The 25,358-nt window shown below is 36.5% G+C and overlaps 1 protein-coding gene across 3 annotated transcripts in view; it reads right to left on the minus strand.

Annotated features, from left to right (window-relative positions):
* The window catches only part of KCNT2 (potassium sodium-activated channel subfamily T member 2), a gene marked incomplete at both ends in the record, with an annotated part of 342,191 nt that extends 323,037 nt beyond the window's left edge, over positions 1-19,154 (minus strand). For all 3 annotated transcript variants that reach the window (XM_080825071.1, XM_080825070.1, XM_080825069.1), the window contains one exon: positions 19,060-19,154. In XM_080825071.1, coding sequence (XP_080681197.1) covers positions 19,060-19,154 — 95 coding nt within the window. The remainder of the gene's footprint in view (positions 1-19,059) is intronic.
* Between the last annotated feature and the right edge of the window lie 6,204 nt (positions 19,155-25,358).

Raw genomic sequence — 25,358 nt, forward strand, 5'->3', positions numbered from 1 at the left:
AAACCTCAGAAAACAAATGAAACATTTAAAGTAAAAGCTATTGCCCTATTGTCTCAGGTACAGTAAGCCGCAGATGTGATTTACTTGAAATAATAAAACCTGAATATTATTCATGTTCATCATCAGCTTTTCCTAGAGGGTAAGGTCTAGGTGTGATTTGTTCATCTTTTTCTTTTTTTTCTTATCAGCACACGGAAAAAATAGAGATTTTATTAGCAAACAAAAACACAGTAAGCATTCTGACATTTTTAAAAAGCAGTAACTTTTATTGCTGTTCCTAATACATGCACTGATATGTCAATTTCCTTGTTTTTTTTTTCATTTGGCGAGTGATTCAAATATATAATAAAACAAGGAAAATACACAAAGAAAGTAAATATATAATGACACAAGAGTGATTCGGAAGGAAAGGAAAAAGGACTAATATAGAGCTCTCTAGTCAACCATGTTGCAGTGATTCTAGATCACTGTATAGTTATGGGTACCAGTAATTTTTATCAAATAATAATACATGAAATAATTATTGGACATAGGAACTGAAATATAGTCCTGTAGTGCAATATAGAAATATTCATTAAAAGGCATAAAACGTTCCTACTTGTTGGCAGGGTAATCCCACATCTAAACATTTATTTTAAGAAAATCATCAGTAGGGCCTTAGAGATGCCTATAAGCATTTAAAGGAAAGACTATATCAGCATGAAACAACCTAAATGCCTAACAAAAATAATAGCTAATTAAATAAAGATAATACATTCATATTATGGTATACTATGAATCATAAGTAATCTTGTTTCAGAAGCTACTTACAGATACATTTCACTTAACAGATTAAAGTAGATGTACTTAACAATATGTTAAGTGAAAACAATGGTTAATAAAACTGTATCTTCTCTAGTGTAACTCCATTCATCTAAGCATAACCCTTAATGTCAATATATACAAAATAAGTATGTGTATGTATATGAGTAAACTGTCAAAGATTTTATGTGCTCCTTAAAATGTCCCAACTGTATTAAAAAGTGTTCTCAAAATAACTATTTAGCATAGTATCTGTACTCTAGAAGTAGTAAAGTATAAAATTTGATTTTTTAAATAAAAGAATAAAATTATTTCTAAATGTATTAGCAACTGAATTTTCAAATAAGTTTAAACATAACATGTTGAGTTATTTTTCTGTTATAAAACTAATACTTGCTATCTTTGGGATGTCTACCCAACCATGCACCAACCCTTCTGAGACCACCCTACTATCCTCAATCTTAGAAGTTGCCCCTTCTCTATAAAAGTATGCACTATGAGAATATGAGTTTGTGATGTTTATTATATTCATTAATACCCATTATATTTGACTACTCATGCATTTCTCTGATATTCTTTGATCTCTAGAGGTTTTCTGAATAGATCTAACCATCCCTTTCATTCACTATGTTGGTCACTGAACTTATAGTCTACCACCATTTCATTAAAAAAGCTCTTTGCTTTAGGCATATAAATACTTAAGTCAGTTTTTACTAAATATTACCAGGATGTGCTCCTATAAACTTTCTAAAAGCTATTTTTTAATAAAATAACTCTGACTTTCCTTCTGCTGTCCCCATTTCAATCCCAGAGAACACATTTTTATAGCCATTGTTTTAAAAATAGTATGGCCCTCTAGACTTAGGGAAATCACCAAAATGTAAAAGTAGAAATTAGAAGAAATAAAGCTAAGTATATGTTACTTGTCCAGCTTTACTTTTCCACACACTAGATTAGTTATGGCCTTTCACATAATCCATCTTAAATATGCCAAATCAGCAAAAATATAAAACGACTTCAGGAAGAGGTGGGGAGTGGAGATTATATGAAAATCCTACAGTCTGCCATAAGTGACCAACAAATGTCTGTTACTGCCAGATAATATATTTATTAATGTGCAGGACAAATTAGAATTGTCAGATGATTGATTTTAAGAAAGAGATACAGTGCCGCAGTTGCTGAGGTGCTGGCTAGGTTTCAGAAGATGGCCCCAAGCCCACCACCCACCTTCTTTTCTGGAGCCTGGCCCTTCTGCTAGTCCCTTAACCTGACAGGACCTTCATCATCTTTTTCCATGATCTTCTGATAATGTGGGATATGCCCTTCCAGGTGAAGAATGACTTTTCAGTTAGGGGCTGGTGTGGACGAGTGTCCCATTACACATAATCCTGATGGTTGGTCTCCTTGAAATTTTTAGGTAAAACAAAGTTGCTGCTTCTAAATTAATATTTTAAGGTCACTTACCAGTAAGGAAGATTTCACCTTGGCTACAGCTTATATATATATACATATTCCCTTCCTATCATCTAGCACTAAATATACCAAAACATCCTCAACACATATACAATTAAATGCTGATTTTGTTAAGATTTGCATGCTCGAGGGGCACCTGGGTGGCTCAGTGAGTTAAGCTTTTGCCTTCAGCTCGGTCGTGATCTCAGGGTCCTGGGATTGAGCCCCGAATAGGGCTCTCTGCTCAGCGGGGAGCCTGCTTCCCCTTCTCTCTCTGCCTGCCTCTCTGCCTACTTGTGATCTCTCTCTCTGTCAAATAAATAAATAAAAATCTTAAAAGAAAAAAAAAAAGATTTGCATTCTCGAGACTCATTAATCAACATACCACAGGGGCAATTTAGAGTGATGTACAATTTTCCAAAGGACCCAGTTACAAGCTTATGTAGTATTTATTAACATGATTTCCATAAGGGAATTTGAGAACACTCACATGTGGAGCCATTCTGCTTATCAAGAAACTTAGGATACCTGCCGAAATTATAATTTCCTCCGAGAGCTGCTCAGACGTGAAGGAAAACAATCAAATGGCTTAAAAAGCATACTTCAAGTTAAAATTATACTTGGAATTGGAACTATGAGTTCCCTGCCTCATGATAGCCATCATCTCTTGCCCAATGCACATCCCTCCTCATCTACCCACCAACACACACACACACACACACACACACACACACACACACACACACCTCTCTTCCAAAAACAAATCTGATTTTGTTCATATATCTCAAAGTGGCAAAGTTATTTCAAGGAGGCTGAGTTCATCTCTAGTCCCAGAGGTTGAATGAAACTGTCCTAAGCTATTCAACCATGGTCTTGTTACCCTTACCACAGTTTCATTTGGGCATGGCACAAAACCAATTCTATTCAATAGCACATGAGAGTAAATCTGTTGGGATATCTCTGGCAAGAATTTATTCACTTTAAATAAAGGCATACGACAAGGACAGGACAATGCTTTTCTCCACCTCTGGACTTGGTCATTTTATGCCAAACCTGGAACTAGAACAACCTTCCAGGGACCAAGGGGACCAGTGTCAAAGATATATACATTTAACACCTATCAAGGGATGCCAAGGGGAAAATGGAAATATCCTGGGCTCTAAAGTCAACCCTGAAACTACTCTGGTTCCAGAATTCTTGTTTTGTTGAGTGTATTAATTATTGAGGTTATCTTAAGAGTGCTTTTCTACAATTTGCAACTAAAAGAAGCAATAGAGAATTTCTGCTATTTGTGGCAGACATTTAAGTTCTTTTTAGTTGAGTTTCTACCTATAAAGTACATATGGGATTGCTTTACCTTTACACTCATGTTATGAAGAATACAAAAACAATAAATTTTAAAAGGTCAAAATACAATACAGTAATTTTATGTGTACATATTTTGTGTACACAATATCATCACATAATTGTTTTTCCTCTGAGGTAGTTTCATAATTTGTTCATACTTACATCATTTTTATATAGTATGCTATATAATAATTGCTTGTTTATTTGTCCTCCTTCCCTTTCCGAGATAAGTGAAAGGCTAGAAATATCTGAATCTTTGTTTTCAGAATATTTGCACATAACACAATTCATGGTCAGGCCTTAACTCTTGTTTGTTGGATTGAATTACATTCGATCAGTGAAAGTGAGCATACAAATCACACCTTTCTTGGACATTTTGCAAGGCAAAATTAGATACTACATACTAGAATTGTTGCCTCCTAGAATTTATAATCCAAATAAAGAATATCAAGCTGCACTGAATGAACATGGCAAACACTTTTTTAATATTTTCTCTCATTCCAAAACATGGATATCCTTCACCCTAATCCATTCTCAATTTTGTTGATGACACTTTCAAAGTTTTCTATTGTATTTTTTTTTGCCATCTTCATTCTCCCTGTTCTACCTCTTTTAGCCTATTAAAGTAGCTTAATCTCCCCACTTTTTTTTCTTCTAAACCCTTCCACATAGTTCCAAAAGAATAATTCCACTGAAGCTACAACTTTGACCATGCCATTTCTTTATTCAAAACCTTTCAACAATTCCCCAGTCTAAAAAAAAAAAAAAGAAGAAAATAAAGAACTCTTTCACTTGCCAATATAAGTCTCCTATAGCCTTCCCCAAAAACTATTAATATCCATTATTGATCCTCAGGTGTCCTATATTGTTTCCAATTTAGTCTGCTTATTGCTCGTTTTCCTAGAACATGCCCTGTGGAAGAAAACTGTACATTGATGCTAGCCATGACTACTTTATTTCTAATAAATGAATCCTAATACATAAAATTTACTTTCTCCCTAGAAGCTTTTCCAATAATCCCACAGTACTGTCTCTTGCCCCATGTTCTAATTTATATAGTAGTTATATGTCTTATCTCTCCAACACAACACAAGCTCAAGGATAGTGGGAGTGTGGGATGACGTCATTCCAGTACTTCTCATACATCATCACACCTCAATGATAGCAGGAGTAAGTTCAACTGGAACAGAATTTGGGATGCATAGAGGAGCTTCCCATTACTACATTAAGTGAGTTTACTAAAAAGAGACATTACTTGGAACATGTTGCAGGGGGATCAGCAAGTCAGAACAATCTTATAATGAACATTTTAGTTAGTCTTTTTTTAAGCAAACATTTAATTATATGATTCTGTAAGTGATTAGAATTTGTCTCTCTCTACCTTTCATGTGACAGTAAAGCTGCAATATATATAAAGAGATATATAACAAGCCTCTTTCTAGTACTGAAAAGGAATGAAGTTAAATCAAAAGTGGTCATTCCCCCATTACAAATAGGTAATGATCTGACTTAGGAAATAGAATAATAATAGGAATATACATGTTTTAGAATATTGTGCCTTCTATTCAAAGACTCCAAACATGTTTAGATAACTATCACTGATGAATTTCACATGGGTTTTTATTCCTCAAAAAAATCATTCTATTCATTTGAACATTGCAAAATTAAATACACTGTAAACTATTGTCAGCACTGTTTTTCAATAAGAAAACATATTTTACAAGATTTAAAATAAAAAAAACAACCCTCTTTTTGTTCATTCCCACTATGTAAGTATTGCTACCACCACCTTAGTGAGCCTGAGATGAAGCTGATCTTTCACACCTCCACAAGCCCCTTGGACGATGGCACGCTGCTGGCTGTCAGCAGATTGATGGCTTTCACTGAGCTGCTCCTGATGCAAATTTCAGAATTCACTTTAACAGTCATTTGAACTGTCACCGTATGAATTATGGACTGAAGCACATTCTGCTTCACCATTTCCAAAGGAAAGCTCCTTGTGAATATCAAACTAGATGTGGGAAAGGCATTTCAAGTCAGATGATTTAAACTACAATACCTGGTTTTAGAATGAGCTTTTAAAAATGCTCACATTTCCATGAGGAAAAATAATCTCAAATTTAAATGACCTCCATTGTTACTTTAATAATGTATATATGTATATAAGAAGTGCACACATATATTCACAGCTGTAAGTGTTTTTTTTTTTTTCTTTTAAAAGTGCCTTCCTTATATTACAGAACTGAAATTCTGGAAGTCTTTGTGTAAACCACTTCTGTTGGATAAATAAGAGGATTCAAAATGAATTAAGAAAATTTGAATTATGAAAAGACATAGCTTTTGGGACGCCTGGGTGGCTCAGTGGATTAAGCCTCTGCCTTCAGATCACGTCATGATCTCAGGGTCCTAGGATCCTAGGATCCAGCCCTGCCTCAGGCTCTCTGCTCAGCAGGAAGCCTGCTTCCCCCTCTCTCTTTGCCTGCTGCTCTGCCTACTTGTGATCTCTCTGTCAAATAAATAAATAAAATCTTAAAAAAAAAAAAAGACATAGCTTTTCCCCTAAAGGTTACATGTTATACATAAAATAGCATAAGAGTAATCACAAAACAACATAAAAATAAGTAAACTATATTAAATAGCCTGGTTTGGAAAACGTCTTTAGTAACTGTGGCTCTATGTCCAGCTAGAGTCCACTCGTGAAAAGGGGGATGGCATGAACAGGAAGAAATGCAAGACAGCCTAAATTCATAAGACAACATAAGCAAAGAGCAGCAGCTATCAGCATATGAGGCAAGGGGTAATTTCTATGAATAACTATAGTGATTGAATTTCAAATAAGTGTAGGAAGAATTGACAGAGGAATCAATGACTGAAGATCACTGAATGCTGAACTCAGCAGCTTAAATTTCATATAATAAGCATTAGTGACATAGCATAGGTTTCAAAACATGAATACATGTTAAAATCACTTTCAAGAAGATTATGATGAAGTTGCAAGAATTAAATGAGGATTGAGTTGGCGATGGGAGATTATTAGAGGTGGAGTGCATACAAGAGACTTGGAACCATGAAGCATGCCGGCAAATGTTCTATTCATTTAAATAAAAAGGAGTGAAATCCTATCAAAAAAGAATAAATGGAGATCAAGAACTTAGGAAAGTAAGCTAAAAAACAGCACAAAAACACTGCAAAGGTTTGAAATGGAGAATTCAGGGAGACTACAGTGAGATTGGTGGTGAGAGATAAATTGAAAATACTGTAGTTTGGGGTTACTTTCAGAAGTCTGCTATATAATTATGTCCTTAACATGTATCTCTGTATGTATATAGAAATACATAGTGCTACATAAATAAATTCAGGATACTTACAAAGTCCTAGTGGAATGTTAAATTCCATGATATTTACTTTAGGAATTTGTGTGAAAAGAAAATAAATGAATTAATCCAATGTGAGGAGATGAGAATGACCCCAACTCAGCCTTGTGTTTTGGTTAGAATCTCCATAAAACAACGCCCATTCAAGCCTCTGAATGTTTACACCTCAGGTGTGCAATGAAGACTATAACTCTTTGCTTTGCTTAATTATTAACCAAAGCTATTTATATTTTTTTTACATTTCGGGGGGAGTTAGTTAACTAAATTTAGTTTTGTGAAAGCATTCATGTTTTTAAAACCATCATGAAAGAGGCTAAGTTTGGCTTTGATGTTCTTCCCATTTCCTTTATGTGAATCTTCTAATTGAAATCTAGTTGATGTACAATGTCATACTAGTTTCAGGTGTGCAACATAGTGATTCATCAGTTTTATATGGTATGCAGTGCTCATCATGATAAGCATAGTTACCGTCTATCACCATAGAACATTAGAAGTATTGTTGACTATATTCCGTATGCTGCACTTTTCATCCCTGTGACTTATTTAATTTTTTAACTGGACGTTTGAATCTCCTAATCCCCCTTCATCTATTTCACCTGTCCTCCCAACACCCTGCAGCAAAAACCAGGTTGCTCTCTGTATTTATGAGTCTGTTTCTATTTTTGTTTGTTCATTCGTATTGTTTTTTAGATGCCACATACAAGTGAAGTCGTATGGTATTTATCTTTCTCTGACTTACTTCATTTAGCATAATACCTTCTAGGTCCGTTCATATTGTCACAAATGGCAAACTTTCATTCTTTTTCATGGCTGAGTAATATTACAGTGTGTGAGTCTTCATGAGTTTTCGTGTGTGTGTGTGTGATGTGTGTGTAAATCTTTATCCATTTATCTACTGATGGACACCTAGGTTGTTTCTATATCTTGGTTATTGTAAATGATGCTGCAATTAATATAGTGGTGCATGTATCTTTTTCAACCGATGTTTTGTTTTCTTTGGGCAAATACCCAGTAGTGGAATTACTGGATTATAAGGTATTTCTAATTTTTTGAGGAACCTCCATACTGTTTTCCATAGTGGCTACAACAGTTTACATCCCCACCAATAGTGCACGGACATTCCCCTTTCTCTACATCCTCACCAACATTTGTTATTTCCTGTCATTTTGAAACTATTCATTCTGACTGATGTGAGGTAGTATCTCATTGTGGCTTTAATTTGCATTTCCCCAATGATAAGTGATGTTGAGCATCTTTTCATGTGTCTCTTGCCCATCCGCATGTTTTCTTTGGAAAAATGTCTATTCGGGCTCTCCATTTTTAATGGAGAGTGTTTCTTTGGGTTTCTTTGGTATTGACTTATAAGAGTTCTTTATATATTCTGGATATCAATCCCTTATTGGATATACCACTTACAAATATCTTCTCTCACTCAGTAGGCTGCATTTTCATCTTGATGGTTTCCTTTGCGGTATAAAAGCTTTTCAGTTTGATGTAATCTATTTTTGCTTTTTTTTCTCCCTTGCCTCAGGAGACATATTCAGAAAAATGTTGGTAAGGCCAATGTCTAAGTGATTACTGCCTATTTTTTTAGGGGTTTTATGGTGTCAGGTCTTACATTTAGGTCTTCTATCCATTTTGAGTTTATCATTGTGTATGGTGTAAGACAGTGGCCCAGTTTCATTCTTTTGCATGTGGCTGTCCAGTTCTCCCAAGATTTATTAAAGAGGTTGTCTTTTCCCTGCTGTATCTCTTTCCCTCTTCTGTAGATTAACTGATTTATATATGTGGATTTATTTCTGAGCTTTCTATCCTATTCCATTGATCTATGTGTCTATTTCTGTGCCAATATCATACTGTTTTGATTACTACAGCTTTGTAGTATGTCTTGAAATCTGGGATTATGATACCTCCAGCTGTGGTTGTATGAGGCCTTTTGTGGTTTCATTTAAATTTTAGGATTATTGGTTCTGTGGAAAACACTATTGGTATTTTGATAGGGAGCGCACTGAATCTATAGATTGCTTTCAGTAGTTTAGACTATTTTAAAAAGTTTTTAAAGAAGATACATAAAAGTCTCATAATCCCTCAGTAATCTCAAGTGTTCCCTCTTTTGTCCTACAAAATATAACTGAAATATTTATAAGTGTCCTGAAAATCGACTTCAAGTGAGTAATTCTTTCTAGTTACATCACTGCCTGGCAGTGAGGATGTTAGAACGTCTTAGGAAACTTGCTATTCTTTTATGATAGAGACTGAATGAGGATACTGTAAGACCCACAGGAGAAATGCCCTTTCAATCTGAACACCAAGGGAAGCTGTATTTCTCCTGAATTACTAGTTTATTTCTCATCTTATGCAACTGATCATGTCTTCTTTGCTCTGGCAAATTTTGTGGCCCATCTCCAGGAACTATATAGGAACTCACAGAATTCACATTGTGGACCAACTCTATACCTGGTTTGGATTTTTTCCCCTTATTATCTTTTTTCTATGCTGTATTTTCTGCTTATTTTAAGCTACTGCACGTATTTATATGAACCATTGCAATTTTCTTCGGAATAGATGAAACTAATAGGTAGGGCTGAGTGTTAAGCTCACAGTCAATAAATTCACATTACCCCATTTAAACCTCATAGCATCTCTGCAAGAAGGTTTTCATTATCACCAGTAGAGTGGTTGAGAAAAATTAATTTCACCCAGATACAAAGATCTTACAGAGTAGAAGTATAAGCAGGAAACTCCAAAGTTCTACTAAAGAACATAAAAAGACAAACAAAACACCTAGCCATATCTAAAGAAAAGTAATTATAGATTATAGATTAACTAAAGTCAAATGAGACTATGGGAAATGGATGACCTTAGCCAAAGCTTCCTAAGTGAATACTTTAAGAGTATTGGTAAGTTAATTATATGATCTTAATATAATGCCTTTTGATTCACCTACATCCTGGTTTTGTTTAAACAAACAAACAAAATCTGTTTTACTTGTTTTACTAACTTCCTATTTTAATCCACTCTCTCCAGACTGTCAAAAGAATAATGCTTTATATTAAAAGGAAAAAGAAAAAAAAAAAACACCTTTTTCTCCCAGAAAATATTACCAACTTTGAAAATTCCATAGCTTTTCTTTTGAATTAATTACTGTAATATGGGCACAGAGGGACATAGATGCTATATGATTTTTTTCTACCTTTAGAAGCATTTACATTTGTTTACATTTTGTCCTGTTATTTAGTAGCATGAAATCACATCTGCTTACATTATAAACATAGTTGTTGGGCATAATAATTAGATTCTGGTTCTACCTTTTGTGATTACATAACTTGGAATAAGCTATGTATTTCTGTACTTCAGATAATTCATTATAAAAAGGGGAAAAAACAGAATTCCTAAGAGCTGATGTGAAGATTAAATGAAATAAAACATGTAACCCACTTAGAACAATGTGTGGCATACATTCAGCTCTTGATAAACATCCCCTGCCTTTACAAGCAGCAATGCAGTGTCATTCATTTTCACCTGATCTTCTGTATTTCCAGCAAAATAGGTGAAATGGTACATGAACCCTTCTGGAGAGATAGGCAAGAAAAAGAAACAAAATACTGAACGCTTCCATTTATAATTTGCCAAAATCATCACCGCATGTTATGGCAGTGATTAAAGTCATTGCCATCGCTCCTTACTGGTACTTGTGCGGCTTACTGATCACCCTATCTGATTCCTAGGGGATCGAGTGGTATTTCAGTTTTTGACAGGACCGAGACAGCAGGCTGTCCATTATTAAACCACACATCTGGTCCTTGTTGTTAATAACTGGTTGTTCGCAATATGTGGACAATCTACAAGTTTTCCCACAGGGAGTCAAATGAGGCTGAAATGTGTTAATCCTCTTTTATCCCTCTCCACACAGTGATTTACAAGATGGGCTAAGTGTGCGCCTGTACTAACGATTCATCTTTATGATTCAGTGCAAAGTCCAGTGCAAGAAAGCCAAAAACAAGCAGTCCTTTATTTCCTAGATTCATTGTTTTTTGGCTTTGCATGCAAAATCCATTTCTTATACGTATTTACATACTGTGAAAATTGGAATTAATATAGCTCTGAGTTCAAGGAATGCATACACAGAGGGCATCATGCTCACTCTTTAAAGCCATGCCATAATTGCAGGAGTGCAGAGTACTAAAGCACAGTTCCAAAGAGAAGCCCACTGAAAACTGGAAACAGGAAAGGGTCAAAGAGTGAGGGCTTACTGCCAGCCACAGTCTCCTACAGACCAGCCAAGCTTGACAGTCGGGGTTTCTGTTTCTGTTTACTTTTACTGCTTCTATTTGTCAGAAAAAGATAAAGATAAATATGATCGATCTAAGAGAATATTGTGGAAAGAAATCTCACTGTTCTCAGTCCCCCTCTTTTGAGGATCCTCTTTTCCCCTACATGCAGGAGTATTTCTCCCCTATTCCTTCCAGGCAACGGGGGCTTTTATAGCCTCTGATTCACTCCACAACTCCAAACCATCTCTACTTCCCAGGCAAAGGAGACAAATAAATCTAATGCCACTGGTGTACTGAATTAGCTTACATAAATGACTTATTTTTTTCCCCTGAAATTATACTACATCTTAGATTCTCTTTAAGAGTCTGCTTATTATAGTTGTATCTAGTTACTGAAGAATCAAGGTCACAAGTTTCTAATCCACTCTTAGGCCTCCAGATGATCAGATGCAAAGGACCCAAAGCCATTTTCACAGCACTTTCTTTGCCTTCACGAAGCTGGGGTTTTTATTCATCTGCTGCAAGCAAGCACATGGTCACTCTGCTATAAGAGATGTATGCAAAGCAGACATTTCTGGCCCTGCTTATCCATATCTTCTCTATCTCAGCGGTACATTCACCTCCATTTCACTTTCTACAACTCCACACAACCACTTCTGAATTTATACTGAGGATGAGATGTTATCAGTGCTCTAGATGTACCTTGTCTTCTCACTGTGCTCTAAATGACTTTCTCTGACATTGCAACTTTAGTGCTGTCTGTTGATTAAGATCCTTGTGAAAAGAATTGTTTTTTTCATGATCCATTAAAAAAGTAAAAATAAGGGCCCCTGGATGGCTCAGTCTGTAAAGTGTCTGCCTTGGGCTCAGGCCATGATCCCAGGGTCCCCGAAAGAGCCTGGATGGGACTCCCTGCTCACTGGGGAGCCTGCTCTCCCTCTCCCTCTGCCAACGGTTTCCCCTGCTTATGCACACACTTTCTCTTTCAAAATAATTGAATGAAATCTTTTTTTTTAATTTTTTTAACTTTATTTTACTTTTTCAGTGTTCCAAGATTCATTGTTTATGGATCACACCCAGTGCTACATGCAATATGTGCCCTTCTTAATACCCACCATCAGGCTCTCCCAATCCCCACACACCCCCCCTCCAAAACCCTCAGTTTGTTTCTCAGAGTCCACAGTCTCTCATGGTTCTTCTCCCCCTCCTAGTTCCCCTAACCCACTTTTCCTCTCCTTCTCCCAATCTTTTTAAAAACTTTAAAAAAAAAAAAAAGCATATTGAGTCAAGGACTGACACAAAGTAAAAGTAATGGCCTTTCTGGATCTTTATCTACTGCTTCAACTAATTTTAATTTGCAATTTAAAACACATAAAAGCATTAGTTTAAAAACACCTTGATCAAATGTATTAAATATTGCTCACATGGGATGCCTGGCTGGCTCAGTGAGAAAAGCATGCAACTCGATCTGGGGGTCATGAGTTTGAGGCCCATGATGTGCGTAGAGATTACTTAAACACATACATACATACATACATACATACATACCTAGACTTTTATAAATAAATAAATAAATATTGCTCCCAAGAGGTCAAGCTAACTTAATTTCAAACTATAAATATATAAAGCAACTGGTTAGACTTTATTGAAAAAGTATGTCTTTTTGCTTCACTTTCTAAAAGTAACTTAGATAAGGATGGTCCATAAGTAAGACAATATTGGCAATACATAAATATGCTGATAAAAACAGACAAACCAATGACAAAGGGATTTATGAACATGTAAAACATTTTAATAAACAAGAACATGATTTAGAAAAGCCCATAAAAATACCACATCCACTATCGACAATAAGAAAATAAAAGCATGGCCTAAGCCACAGATACACATTATGACTAAATATATTGTTAGTTTAATTTTTATTTTGTACTAATAATGAAGATGAAAGCTCTACGTGTTTAGCCTTCATTTGTATTATTTCCTATACTACCTTTCAAATGTATTTTTGCAGAAGTTGAAGTTCCTTATTCAAGACTTCTTATATGTAAAAGTACTCCAAAAAGTTACAAGTGTAATATTCACAGAAGAGGTATTACTAACACATAAGCATATACAGAAAGTGGATATATATATGAGAGTAGGTAAATGGTGCAAACTTTAAAAATAAATTCCATGTAAGAAAGTAAATAAATAAATAAATTCAATGTAATCTGAAAAGCCACATTTTTAAATATATTTTCTTTTTTTTTAAGATTTTATTTATTTATTTGACAGGTAGAGATCACAAGTAGGCAGAGAGGCAAGCAAAGAGAGAGGAGAAAGCATGCTCCCTGCTGAGCAGAGAGCCCAAAGAGGGGCTCTATCCCAGGACCCTGGGATCATGACCTGAGCAGAAGGCAGAGGCTTTAACCAACTGAGCCACCCAGGTGCCCCGAAAAGCCACATTTCAATTATAAGATCAGGTCAAAAGGAAGAAATTAAGTACATTTTTATATAAAATATTAATGTCTGAATTCTTATAGCTACAGATAAAAATTATTAAAAATGCATATTTCTCCGCATTGTATGATTTACACTATATGTATCTAAAGTCATTTTATGCACCATTACCTACTTCAGTAGTAGGCAATTTTTTTTCTTTCCTTATTCGTGGAGCTTTCCCTTAATGTAATAGACAGTGCTAAGAAATATAGCATTATCTATATTCTCTTAACAATAAATGCTTAAATCATTTTTATAGATATTACATATGCAAAGTTGATTCAACTGTATAATTAAACAGTAAAAATAATACTAGATTCTTTTTACTAACACAAAATATTTTAAAAGTGTATTTAATGACCTGAACTTACTAGTTTATAATAAGTAGTTTATATCAAATGGCTACTTTTCAAAATAATATATAATTTTATTAAGGGAGATAAAATCAGTAGGTTACATAAATGTGCCTCTCCACACCCATTCTTCCAATTTAACTTTATAAAATAAATTAATATATTTGCATTGTATGATATCTAAAATTACACATACTCCAAAAGCTTTCCAAACATTTTTTTGCCATTTTATAAATACCTCTTAAACTACTAATTCATTGAATTGCACTCTTTGTTCAAATCTTTCTATGATTTCAATTACTACAGTGCATTAGGTGACTTGCTTACATTACTTTTAAATGCCACCTATAAAATATGAAAGATAACACTTAAAATTACTAGAGTTGAAAAAACGGACCAGAAATTTGAAAACTGAATGGTGTTAATTAAATAAAAGGCCTACTCCTCTGTGACTGCAACTGAGAATTGTCCACTAACAGTAATGACAATTACTGAATTATCAACAGTCATGACAATTCATCCACATCAAGTGCATTGTGTTCCAAACTTTAAAATTACTAAGTCATGAGAGGATGAGAAGGGCTTGTTCTGTCTTAAGACATTTAAAACTTGAAATTTACCAACACTAAACTGCAAGAGAACATTCTAAATCTTTATTGTCTTATGAATCGTAGAAATATTAAAACAGAAAACAGTAGACGTGAAGGCTGCAACAGTTCTACATATTACAGAATGGCTTCCATATAAACCAGTTAAAATCAGTTTCTAATCATATTAGTTTTAATCATAGAGTAACTTTGAGGATACTAAGTATCCTAAATATTAGATTCAAAATATATAGAATACCTTGAGTCATCCCTAATACAGTGACTTCAGCTACTTTATTTTCAAACAGCACTGACTAGCCTACGAAAAAGGGTGTATGATCTTCTTGAGAGTCTTAAAATTGAAATTCTGCAAAAACATCATCATAGCATAAACAATACTGTCAATATTCAGGAGGGGAGCTTATCTCTAAATATATCTGTGAACACCTCCTGACAAAGCACTGCTTCACATTCCTCCTTATATTGTTCTTAAAACCTAACTTAATAAGGCCCTGAGATGCAGCATGTAGTCAAATACTAGCTGAATGGATAAATGACCATTAAGAAATATTTCATGAGCCACTTGAATTAGATTTTTGTGTTTTACTCAGGATGCCAAAGAAATAAATGTGAGTCATATGTGCAACAGACATCTCTAGGCATTAGCAGTGTTCTCATTTAGCAACTCTCAAAGTTATTTCATGGCCTCAGAGAACTAATGTTATTAATGTGCTAAATGTGCAGTTCTCTGCAATGCTATGTCTAACTCTGCTCCTTTATGTCCTACTCAGAAAAGGTCATCAGAATGCAAATCGGGGAGAGGGAATTATGTAAAGATGACACTGATTCATACACACACACACAAATTCTATACATATGTGTGTCACATGTACATACATATTACGTTACGTATACACTTAAACACGTGTATTTCCATACATGTGATACTGTATAAACTGCACTATCCAAAGTTAGTTCGCAGAAAATCTATGGTGTAGAGACCACCAAAATTCCCCTTTCGCCACACTCCACACATCTATCATATGGCTTACTCATTTTCACAAGACAGTCAATCATGCCTTATTAAGATTTAATTTAAAAAATTTTTTTAAAGATTTTATTTATGTGACAGAGAGAAAGAGAGAGAGAGCACGAGCAGGGGGAGGGGCAGAGGGAGAACCAGGCTCTCCACTAAGCAAAAAGCCTGATGTGGGACTCAATCCCAGGACCTTGGGATCATGACCTGAGCCAAAGGCAGATGCTTAACCGACTGAGCTACCACAGCATCCTTTAATTTAAAATTCTTAACATGAAGAACAAAGTAGAATGTGCCTACTTTCCCATCAGCTGATTTCTCCATCATTTCTAGGCTATGACTCTAGAAGAAGAAGATACCCAATCTTGGTTCAGAGTCCCCCAGGAGCGTACCTTGAGATAAGGATTGGAGCATAAGTAGTTTATTTGGGAACTGAACCCAGAAAATACTAGTAGGGCAAGAGGGGAAGAAATCCAATTAAACTTGTGATATTAAACCAATTATAACTATGGGCAACTGGAGCTTGTCCCATTGGACACAGTGTAGAACATGTTTCAGAATTATCACAACCAAGGAGCTAGAAAGCTAAGGTATTTATCTAACAATTCCTTATTTATTCATTTACTCAGAGGCACTTTTGACTTGGGGAGCCCCTGAGAATGGGGAGGTGATGGGGTTGGGGGAGTATGACAAAACAAAAAAACAAAAATTTCAGGCAAAGAATATTCATAGAAAATAGCCTGAAGAATATGAACAAATTACTAAATGTATCTGTTGGTGTAAACCATCTACCCACTCTTCTATGAAAGAATGCTTTCTCTTCAGCTCCATAGGAATTTAGTCCATGATAACTGAGTCGAATAAGAAAGCTCCTTAGACTCAGTTGCAAAGAGGAAGTTGTGAGCACTACAAAGACAAAAGAGATGACTTTACTTACTGCATTGTAATTTAGAATTCTGAAGAAATATAACAAAAGAACTGAAAATTGCTAATCAGAAGTGAAGAAGGGAACTAACATTTAATGAGCACGTAAACGGTGCTAGATGCTGCTTAATTATTCCTACAAATTCAAACAAACTTAATGGAAAGAACTTAGGAGTTTCTTAAAGAATCTGAGACACAAAGAACCAAATTCAAGTGTCATCCTTACACTTATAAGATATATTACCAAAGAAGCATTCAATTTCCCAGAAACTTAGTTTTCTAGTTCCTAAAATACACATACACACATAGACCCCTACAGACAGACAGACAGACAGACACACACACACACACACACACACCATTAGCATAATTAACATATTAGATTAGCCAGTGCTTAGTGCCAACTAAGTGTTAGTTTTGTACCTTACAGAAATAAGATTATTGAATTTCGTAATGGTCAAATGACTTGCCCAAGGAGACTCAGCTAGTGGGAAAATAAGCAAAGGATTGAAGTCTGAGTCACTATTAACCCAAGGATCTTGTCTTCAAAGAAGGACAACAAATGGAAACAAAACTCGATATTAAGTTTTCATGAAGCCACAAAATCAGTCAAATGGATGAACAATTTTTTAATATTTAATGCCTTATTTTAATAGTAAATATGGCCTAGATTTTAAGTTAAACTTGCGCTAGCATAAACTTTTATTATAATGGATATTTTAACTAACTATGTAAAACTTTTTTTTAATAGCAGTGACTTACTTGGGTAGTATTCAACTAACCAAAATTCCTAGTTACTGAAATATAGCTGCAGCATCCTTGGAAAAATGAAGGGAAACTCATGAACAATTAACATCTCGGATACAATATTAAAAAACAAACAATCTTGTCACCACTTGTCACAAACAAGTCCAAAATATATCCTCTGTGAATTCAGTCCATCTCACAATTTCTAGAATGAAGATTTCTATTCTACAAAATGATCCCATGGTCCTGAAGTAATAAATATAGATTCCATCCCTATAATCATAATGGTGCATTTGATAAGTCATTTAACCAGGCTAATACAGTTTATCTAAACATCAACTAGCTTTACTATTTATTTAGATATTCATTTCCTTCTCTTCGGTCATCCAGAACACCTTACTTTCCAAGCATACTGGTAAACTGGCATTTGTTCTTTTAACTCTCAACAAACACATGTGTTTTGTCTTTAAAAAAGAGGTTGCGTTGAAATATTACCCTCTGAGAAACATCCATACCCCTTTAAATTACTATGAAACCAAAAAAGAAGTCCAAAATTTATGCCCAAGATAAAAGCCTGTGTGCGTAGAGACGGGAGTTGGTATTGGGAGCTGAAATGGTGAGGAAGAAAAGGAGACTATTGCCCAGTGCTGAATCGGGATGAGATTTTTGAATAGGACCAATAATGGATCTACTTTGTAATTAAAATAGAACATTAGTACCAAACTGAACTTCAGGGAAATATTTCAATTGAGTTAAGAGCCTAGTTAGTATACATAGCTCATTTAAAAACAAAAATATATGACATGTGATACATGAAATGACTATTCCAGAAAATACTAAATTCAATGAAACATAAAATGTGCCTTTTAAACAATGAATCAGATAGCTGGAGGAATTTCAGAAGTTCGACTAGGTAAAGCAGTGATGCTCTGGATAAAACACATGAACAATATTTTGCTAGTAATAAACATTTTCGCTCTCAAACTTAGTTTGAATCTTGTGACATATATACTAGTTAGGTTAAAAATATAACAACTACCAAAAGGTTGGGTCATGCTCTACAAACACCATTACTAACTACAATCACAGTTACCTGTTCAAAGTTGAGTATTTTCAGTTGACGTCATTTTCCCTGACTACCTGTTACATATTTAAACCAACTGTCTGTCTGTAACTCCACATGTTTAAAGAGCATAAAATTCCCAGTAGCAGGTGAACACCTTAACAAGAAAACACTGACAAGGAGTAAGCAAACGGGTGCAAGAGATTTTAAGTTTCTTATGTGCTTTTTCAATCAACTTGGATACATTTTTCAAATTTGAGGAACACCTAAAGGGAAAAAAATGAAAATTATATGGCACTGACACTGCGTGCCATTTGGATGTATTGTACCTCTAGCAGCAGCCTTATACACACCGTAGGAGAGCGCAGATAGACAAAAGAGTAAGTACCCAATAAATGCAATAAATGCTTTGCAAGGATAAGAAAGTAAAAAGGAAGAGCTCCTTGTCCATGGCATTGCTCTATGCAATCAAAATGGAGAGACGTATCAAAGAGTCCCTCTCACTCCCTCCCCCAGTCTCGGGCTCCCTTTTTCTTCTCCCCTGTTCCCCCTTCAGCCTCCCTCATCTCTGTCTCGTTTTCAGCCGTGCTGCCGGAGCAAGACTGCACCGCACCACTCACCTGTCGTCGTTTTGCCATCCCTGGTCCCCTAGCAGCAAATCCCGAAACCTGTACCTGGGAGGCAGAGGGGGCACTTCGCTCTCCAAATCAACCATCCTTCCTCAAAGAGTGGGAAACATAAAAGACGAATGGAGAAGAGGAGGGAGAGAGAAAGAAAATTCTGCGGAGTAGAGGGAGAGGACTAACAAGATGTGGGGGGCCACAGAGGGACGGGGAAGGGGAAGGGGCTCGGGAGGGGGAGGGGTCGGCTCCGTGCCGGAAGCTGAGGCTGAAAGGGGGCTGGCTCCTCTCTCCAGAGGGTGTGATGGGGATGATGCAAACCGAGCCCAGGAGCAAAAGTCTGGCTCCGACAAGAATCTACGCTGCCAAGGAACCGCCCCCAGGCTCGGCACCGCCTCTGGTCCCCAGGACTCGGGGGAGGCGGGAACGCAAAAGTTACTTCGTGGAAAAAAAAAAAAAAAGGAAGAAAGAAAACCCGAACACGCACGGTGCCTAGAAAGAGGGGAGGAGGCGTGCGAGCCGCGCGCTGGGGAGGCACTTTCCTAAAAGGCAGGTCGAGGAGCCTCCTCCAAGGGCGATCCCGACAGCGGGTCCCCGCGCGGGCGTGCACGCGGCACAGCCCCGAGCGGGCGCGAGGGGGACCGTGGGTTTGGTCCCAGCTGCGGCCAACCCGGCTCTCCCCGCCAGAGCCTTCGCAACTGCCGCCGGGGGCCGAGCCAATGAGACTCCCCCTCATTAGCATAACACCATGACGGCATGGAGGTGCCTTGGGGACAACCAATGGGGGCGAGCCTAATTAGCGGATTCCCGGGGGCGGGGGCCGCAGGGTGTCGGGAGTGTTCCCAGGTGCCCCATGCGCCTTCGCTGGGCTCGCCTTCGGCTCGGGTAAGCGGGGTGGAGAGTGCACCAACGTGGAGAGGGAATCCCCGCTCCCAGCCTCAGGAAAGCGCCCCCCCCCTTTTTTTTTTATTTTTTTCTCACAGTCTGAAAGAAAGGAAGGTGTTTCCCGGATTCTGGGTAAGAATGAAGGGGCCACTTTAGGCCGTTAAAGAGAAACATTTAGATAAGGGCTAGGAAACCACATCGAAACACTAGCAGTGGCAATTAAATTACTGTTGCTGCTGCTAGTAGCGCTGTGGGCTTCCAGGTTGCACAGCCTTAGCCTTCGGAGTCCTCCCTTAGTGGCCCAGACAGGGGAAGAAGTGAATCCAAGAGTCCAGAGTTGGTTTTTCCGTATCAGCCGCTGCTTATAAGAACCTTGGGGTACAAGCCCTAGTTATGTTTGCGCGGATTGTCTTCTGCCAAGCACTGATTTCATCAGGGTATACGCAGTCCCTCAGTACTTAGCCACCTGGGAGGCAGTGGGCCTGAAGACTCAGCGACTTTACCACCCGTCCCCCAGGCTCTCAGGAATCTCACACTTTGCTTGGAGGAATAAGTTTAGAAACATAGTGACACCTAATAGGAGACAAGGTTATCAAACCTCAGATAAAGAGATGTGAAGTCCCCGTGAGATAACACACTTAATTCATGGAGAGGTCAAGGAAGACCTTGAAAGTGAACCAAATATATATTCATTGGCAACCTCTGTAAGGTAAGGGAAGAAAGCAGTGAAGGGGGTGGGGACAATAGTAAGAGCAGGGGCTAAGTGATTAAAAAAAAAGTTTGGTTTATTCAGGAGACAGGGGTTAATTTGGTATGGCTAATTCTCAGTGACGTCACGTAGTGGAGGGTTTAGACACAAAGTTGGAAATGCAAGAAGAAATCAGCAGAAAGATAATATCAGATAAAATAGGATGAGTACCTAAACATGAAGAATCACAATAGAAATAGTCATACCCTATGTCTCTATCTTCCAAATCTCACCCATCTCAAATGCCATATCCTTTATTAGATTTCCCGATTCTTCCAGCTAATGATGATGCCTTTCTTCCTTTGAACACTTCCTACCCCTGTGAGTATTTTGCTTTTAGTACTTATTGTAGTCTGTCTCCTCCCCTGCCTGTGGCTTATCTTTCTAGCGCAGTACCTTCAAAACAGCAAAATCTCAACAAATCTATGTAGAGATGCATTAAAAGCTTTTAAACCTAGAAAATTAATATTTTTTCACATTTGCTGTAGCTCCAGAATTATGTATTTGTTTATGTTTCTTTGGCATGAACTTTGGTAATCACTTTGCCAAATGAGAATGTTATATCACTACATTGTTAGTTTGGGCGTGGGAGGAGAAAATATCTGGTTTATATTCTGGAGCTTATTATCTGCCATTATGATAATTCTATGAAGTTTATTTTTTTAATATTCCAGGTTAATATTTTTTATTTTAATAGTCTGCCTTTAGACATTTGGCATAAAACTATAATATTTAGTATCAGTAACAGACTCAAAAAAGGGGGGCACTAAAAAATAAAAAATTAGCTATTGAGTGTTAGATTCCTGAGAAGCTGGACATTAGAGTAAAGCAATAATATTCTACTTTAAAAAGAGCTGTGCATCCTTATTTTATTGTTACAGACTTAATTATTTGGCTTCCAAATGCCCAGATAACATTTGAAGAGGAAGCAAATGCATTAAAAAGAAAAAAAATTAAAGAAATAAGTAAAAACCTGCTCAGCTAATAGTGTCATAGCCCAGCTGTTAAGGATACAAATGGTACAAGGTATCCTGATGTGCCAAGCCAAACCAGTTGGAGACCACTGCAGTAATAATACACTGATGTTCTGTGTGCTTTCACATTGTCACAGTGAAGAATCTTACACTTCTAAATTAAAGAAAATTCTAAAAATAATGCAATATAAAAAATACTATCCTGATTCTTAAAATAAAGCAATATTTGGGCACTGAAACTTAAATTTATAATTGAAAGATCCTCTTGCTGTCCTTTATATTTTCTTTTCATTTTTCTTTAAGCAGACTTTTTATTTTTTGTCATTAATTTTGACTTTAAGTTCTCCCACCTGTCTTTCTACACTTTTATTCTGTTTTTTTTTTTCATGTCATGTCATGTCATTTCCTGCTGTTAAAATATATTTTCCTCTCTCACTCTTTTTATCTTGGTTTCCTTTTTCCACTGTGTTCTTTTAATATCCCATTTCATAGACTCTTTTCCTCTCTGTGTGTATGAAAGCTTTCATTCTACCATAACATGACATTCGATTTTTAGAAACAATTTTCAAACGTGGTTTTTGTACATCACAATTTTGCACCTTACTCAATGGTGTTCTTAAGCCCCTTAATGAACAGCTGGTGTCGATCAGAGCAGTAGACTAGTTTAGTCCCACATGAACAAAAGAGTACTCACACATGAACAAAAGAGTACTCACCAAAAATCTGATTTATTATGCTGATGGAATAGAAAATATCAAGAATGAAGATTAGGAAGAAGATTGATTCTCTAGATTTAATTTTTATCCTAAAGAATACTTTTGAGAGTATCTTCCAGTCTCTTTTTTCAGTAGGAAAAAAATTCTTAAGTTTTTTATTTCTGTAAAATAAAGATAAAAAGATAAATAAAAAAGATTCATTCCCATGAGTGAAGAATGATTTTATTAACAATAATAATTTATTGATAATTATCTTGTGAATAATGAGTGTAGTTAGGATCATAGAATATGATGAGTTTTTTTTTGTTTTTTTTTTTTGTTTTTTTTTTACAAACTTCAGAGTTGCTTCATCTGTGGAGGCAGAAAAAGCATATTCCACATCTATTCTGATAGCATCATGTAGCTGTGTAACATCTCAGTGTGAAGAAGACATATGTTCAATTGTTTTTTAACAAATATTTATTAAGTAGTTACTATGATTTGAACTTCTCGTGGTCTAACGGGTGAGAGGAAGAAGAGTGCGTGTGAGAGGATAGACCATCCAATAGCCACACTAGAATGTGATAGCCCCCAGTAGTAATTAGCACTCCCTGCTCTCTTACTAAGGAGCACATACAGACTTCTAATTCTGGTTTTGGAAAATCAGGGAAATCTCTCAGGAGGAGCTGATGTCTATATTAATGGATGAAAAAAAATGAGTGAGAGAGTAAGGTGGAGGCAGAAGTGGCGGCAAATATTATAGGTACAAATAATTAAAGCAAATATTGTAGGTACAAATGATTAACATTAAAAAGTCTGACTGTCTCTGTCAGAAGAGCATCTTGATCTTGATCTCTGGGTGTCATGAGTTCAAGCCCAAGATTGGGTGTAGAGATTACTTAAATAAACAAACAAACTCATAAAAAAGAAAAGAAAGCAATGGCAGACCCTAGCAAGTGCAGAAGTATCATGTAGTTGGATTTCTAGGTGGGTCCCTACATGAGGAGAGAGCAGAAAGGGAGGGAGAAAAATCAGCAGGAAGTTTGCCAACCATTTACTAAGAACCACATCTGAAAGGGCCTTGCATACCATGCCCACAAAGTTTGGGTTTTAACTGAACACGATGAATCTTTTGAGGATTTTAAGTAGGTAAGTGAAAAAGATCACATGGTAGCTGTGTATTTAATTGACTGGTGAGGAGGACAAGAGTGGAAGAAGGGAGACCATTTATGACCTATACAGTATTTTAGGTGAGCTTTGCCAGTTGTCTGAAATGAGGCAGTGGTTACAATGCAGATGGAAAGTAGAGGACAGATCTATAGGAAATTAAGAAGACAATATTGACAGGACTTGATAATTGAGAGACTGTGAAAGTTAATGGAGAGTGAAGAATCAATGATACTCTCCGGACTCCGAGGATGAGTAAATAGATGACAAGTAATACTGTTAGGCAAGATGGGAATACAGAAATAGGTCTGAGTAAGCAAATTATTACACTTTGAGCCATCAGCAAAACATCAAACGGAGAAGTCAAGAAGGTTTGGCTATGTGAGTCTTAATACCAGGAGCAAATTTTTCTCCAGAGATATCAAATTAGGGAACATCAATATAAAGGAGGATGACCCAACAGAGGAAAGATAAATACACCTGACCCTTAGTACTGTGAGCAGAGTCATGTGGAGGTGGAACCCACAAAGGTGCCCAAGGAGAAGGGATAGATTAGGGAGGTGGGCACAATGCCAAAGGGAATTCAGTTTCTATTGCCAGAGTAGAGAGAGACATGTGTTTCTCTATTTTCTTGATTAGTTTTATTCTGTGACCCTTGATTCAAGCTCAAATAGATTCTGTCTACAGGAAGAAAAATGTAACAAATCCTGTCCTATATTCTAAGCATGTCCAGCTACATGGGCAGAATCATTTTTAGTTCAGTAACTTTGAAAAGAAGAAGCAATAGAGAGAAAATGAAAAGGCAGAATACCATACTCGACTCACAAATTCCACCTGAAAAAAAGCACAGGTAACCTGCATAAGAAAAGGCCATTTGGAGAATTCATAAGAAGCTATGCCAATACTTAACATTATTTACCCAATACTTCTCTTGTCATTTGTCATTCTAAAAGGAAAACTTGGCTGAGAGGTAAAATGTGTATGCAAAACTTACAATGGAAACCTGTCAGGAGACAGGTGACATTTTATTGTATTAATAATGATATCTTCTGTGACCTTCTTCCTTGCTTTCTTCCCTCTTCTCATAGCTTCCTCCAAATACACATCTTACTCAGTGTCATTCTTAACAGTAATACATATTTCAAGTAAAGAGTGTTTATTTATCTGCTTCTAAACACTCTTCACTTGACCGAATTTTTTGGACGGAGAATATAGAGACAGAGGGAGAACTATTTAGTGCCAAATGTGCTTCAATAACTTTGATGCATGTTCTTCTACCATAATCCAGGAATAACACCCACATTATTCTTCTACATATTATACACACACACACACACACACACACACACACACACATATTTAGGGAGGAAAACCCTCCAGCAGTTTGGGAAAACTCCAGTTTTCATCTTGGATCACTATGTTGGTAGGATCCCAAACCTTGCATATTGATAGAGGAGTCACCTTGTTCGCGATCATCCCTCAGCCCTGACCCTTGTCATCTCCTAGCCTGCTGAAGTAAGGAATGACAACTACCACTTTACTTTTTTTCACAGTAGTTGTCAATCAGTAGATGACTATCTAGTAAGGAAATGAGAAGCTACATATATGAATGGATGAGGTCATAGCTTTGTCAATAGCTTGAAATATTTGAAAATGAATAGGTACAGTGTAAGTAACTACTATGTGTCATATATTAGGTCAGGACTTTGCAACAATTCTGAAAATTAGATAACACTGTCCAAATTTAAAAGAAGGGAAAACAGGTTGAGATGTTATTCCCTAGCTATAAGGTGCCAGACCATGATTCACAACCTTGATTTTGTGACTTCC

The sequence above is a fragment of the Martes martes genome (genome assembly GCF_963455335.1).
Source record: "Martes martes genome assembly, chromosome: 15".
Lineage (NCBI taxonomy): Eukaryota > Metazoa > Chordata > Mammalia > Carnivora > Mustelidae > Martes > Martes martes.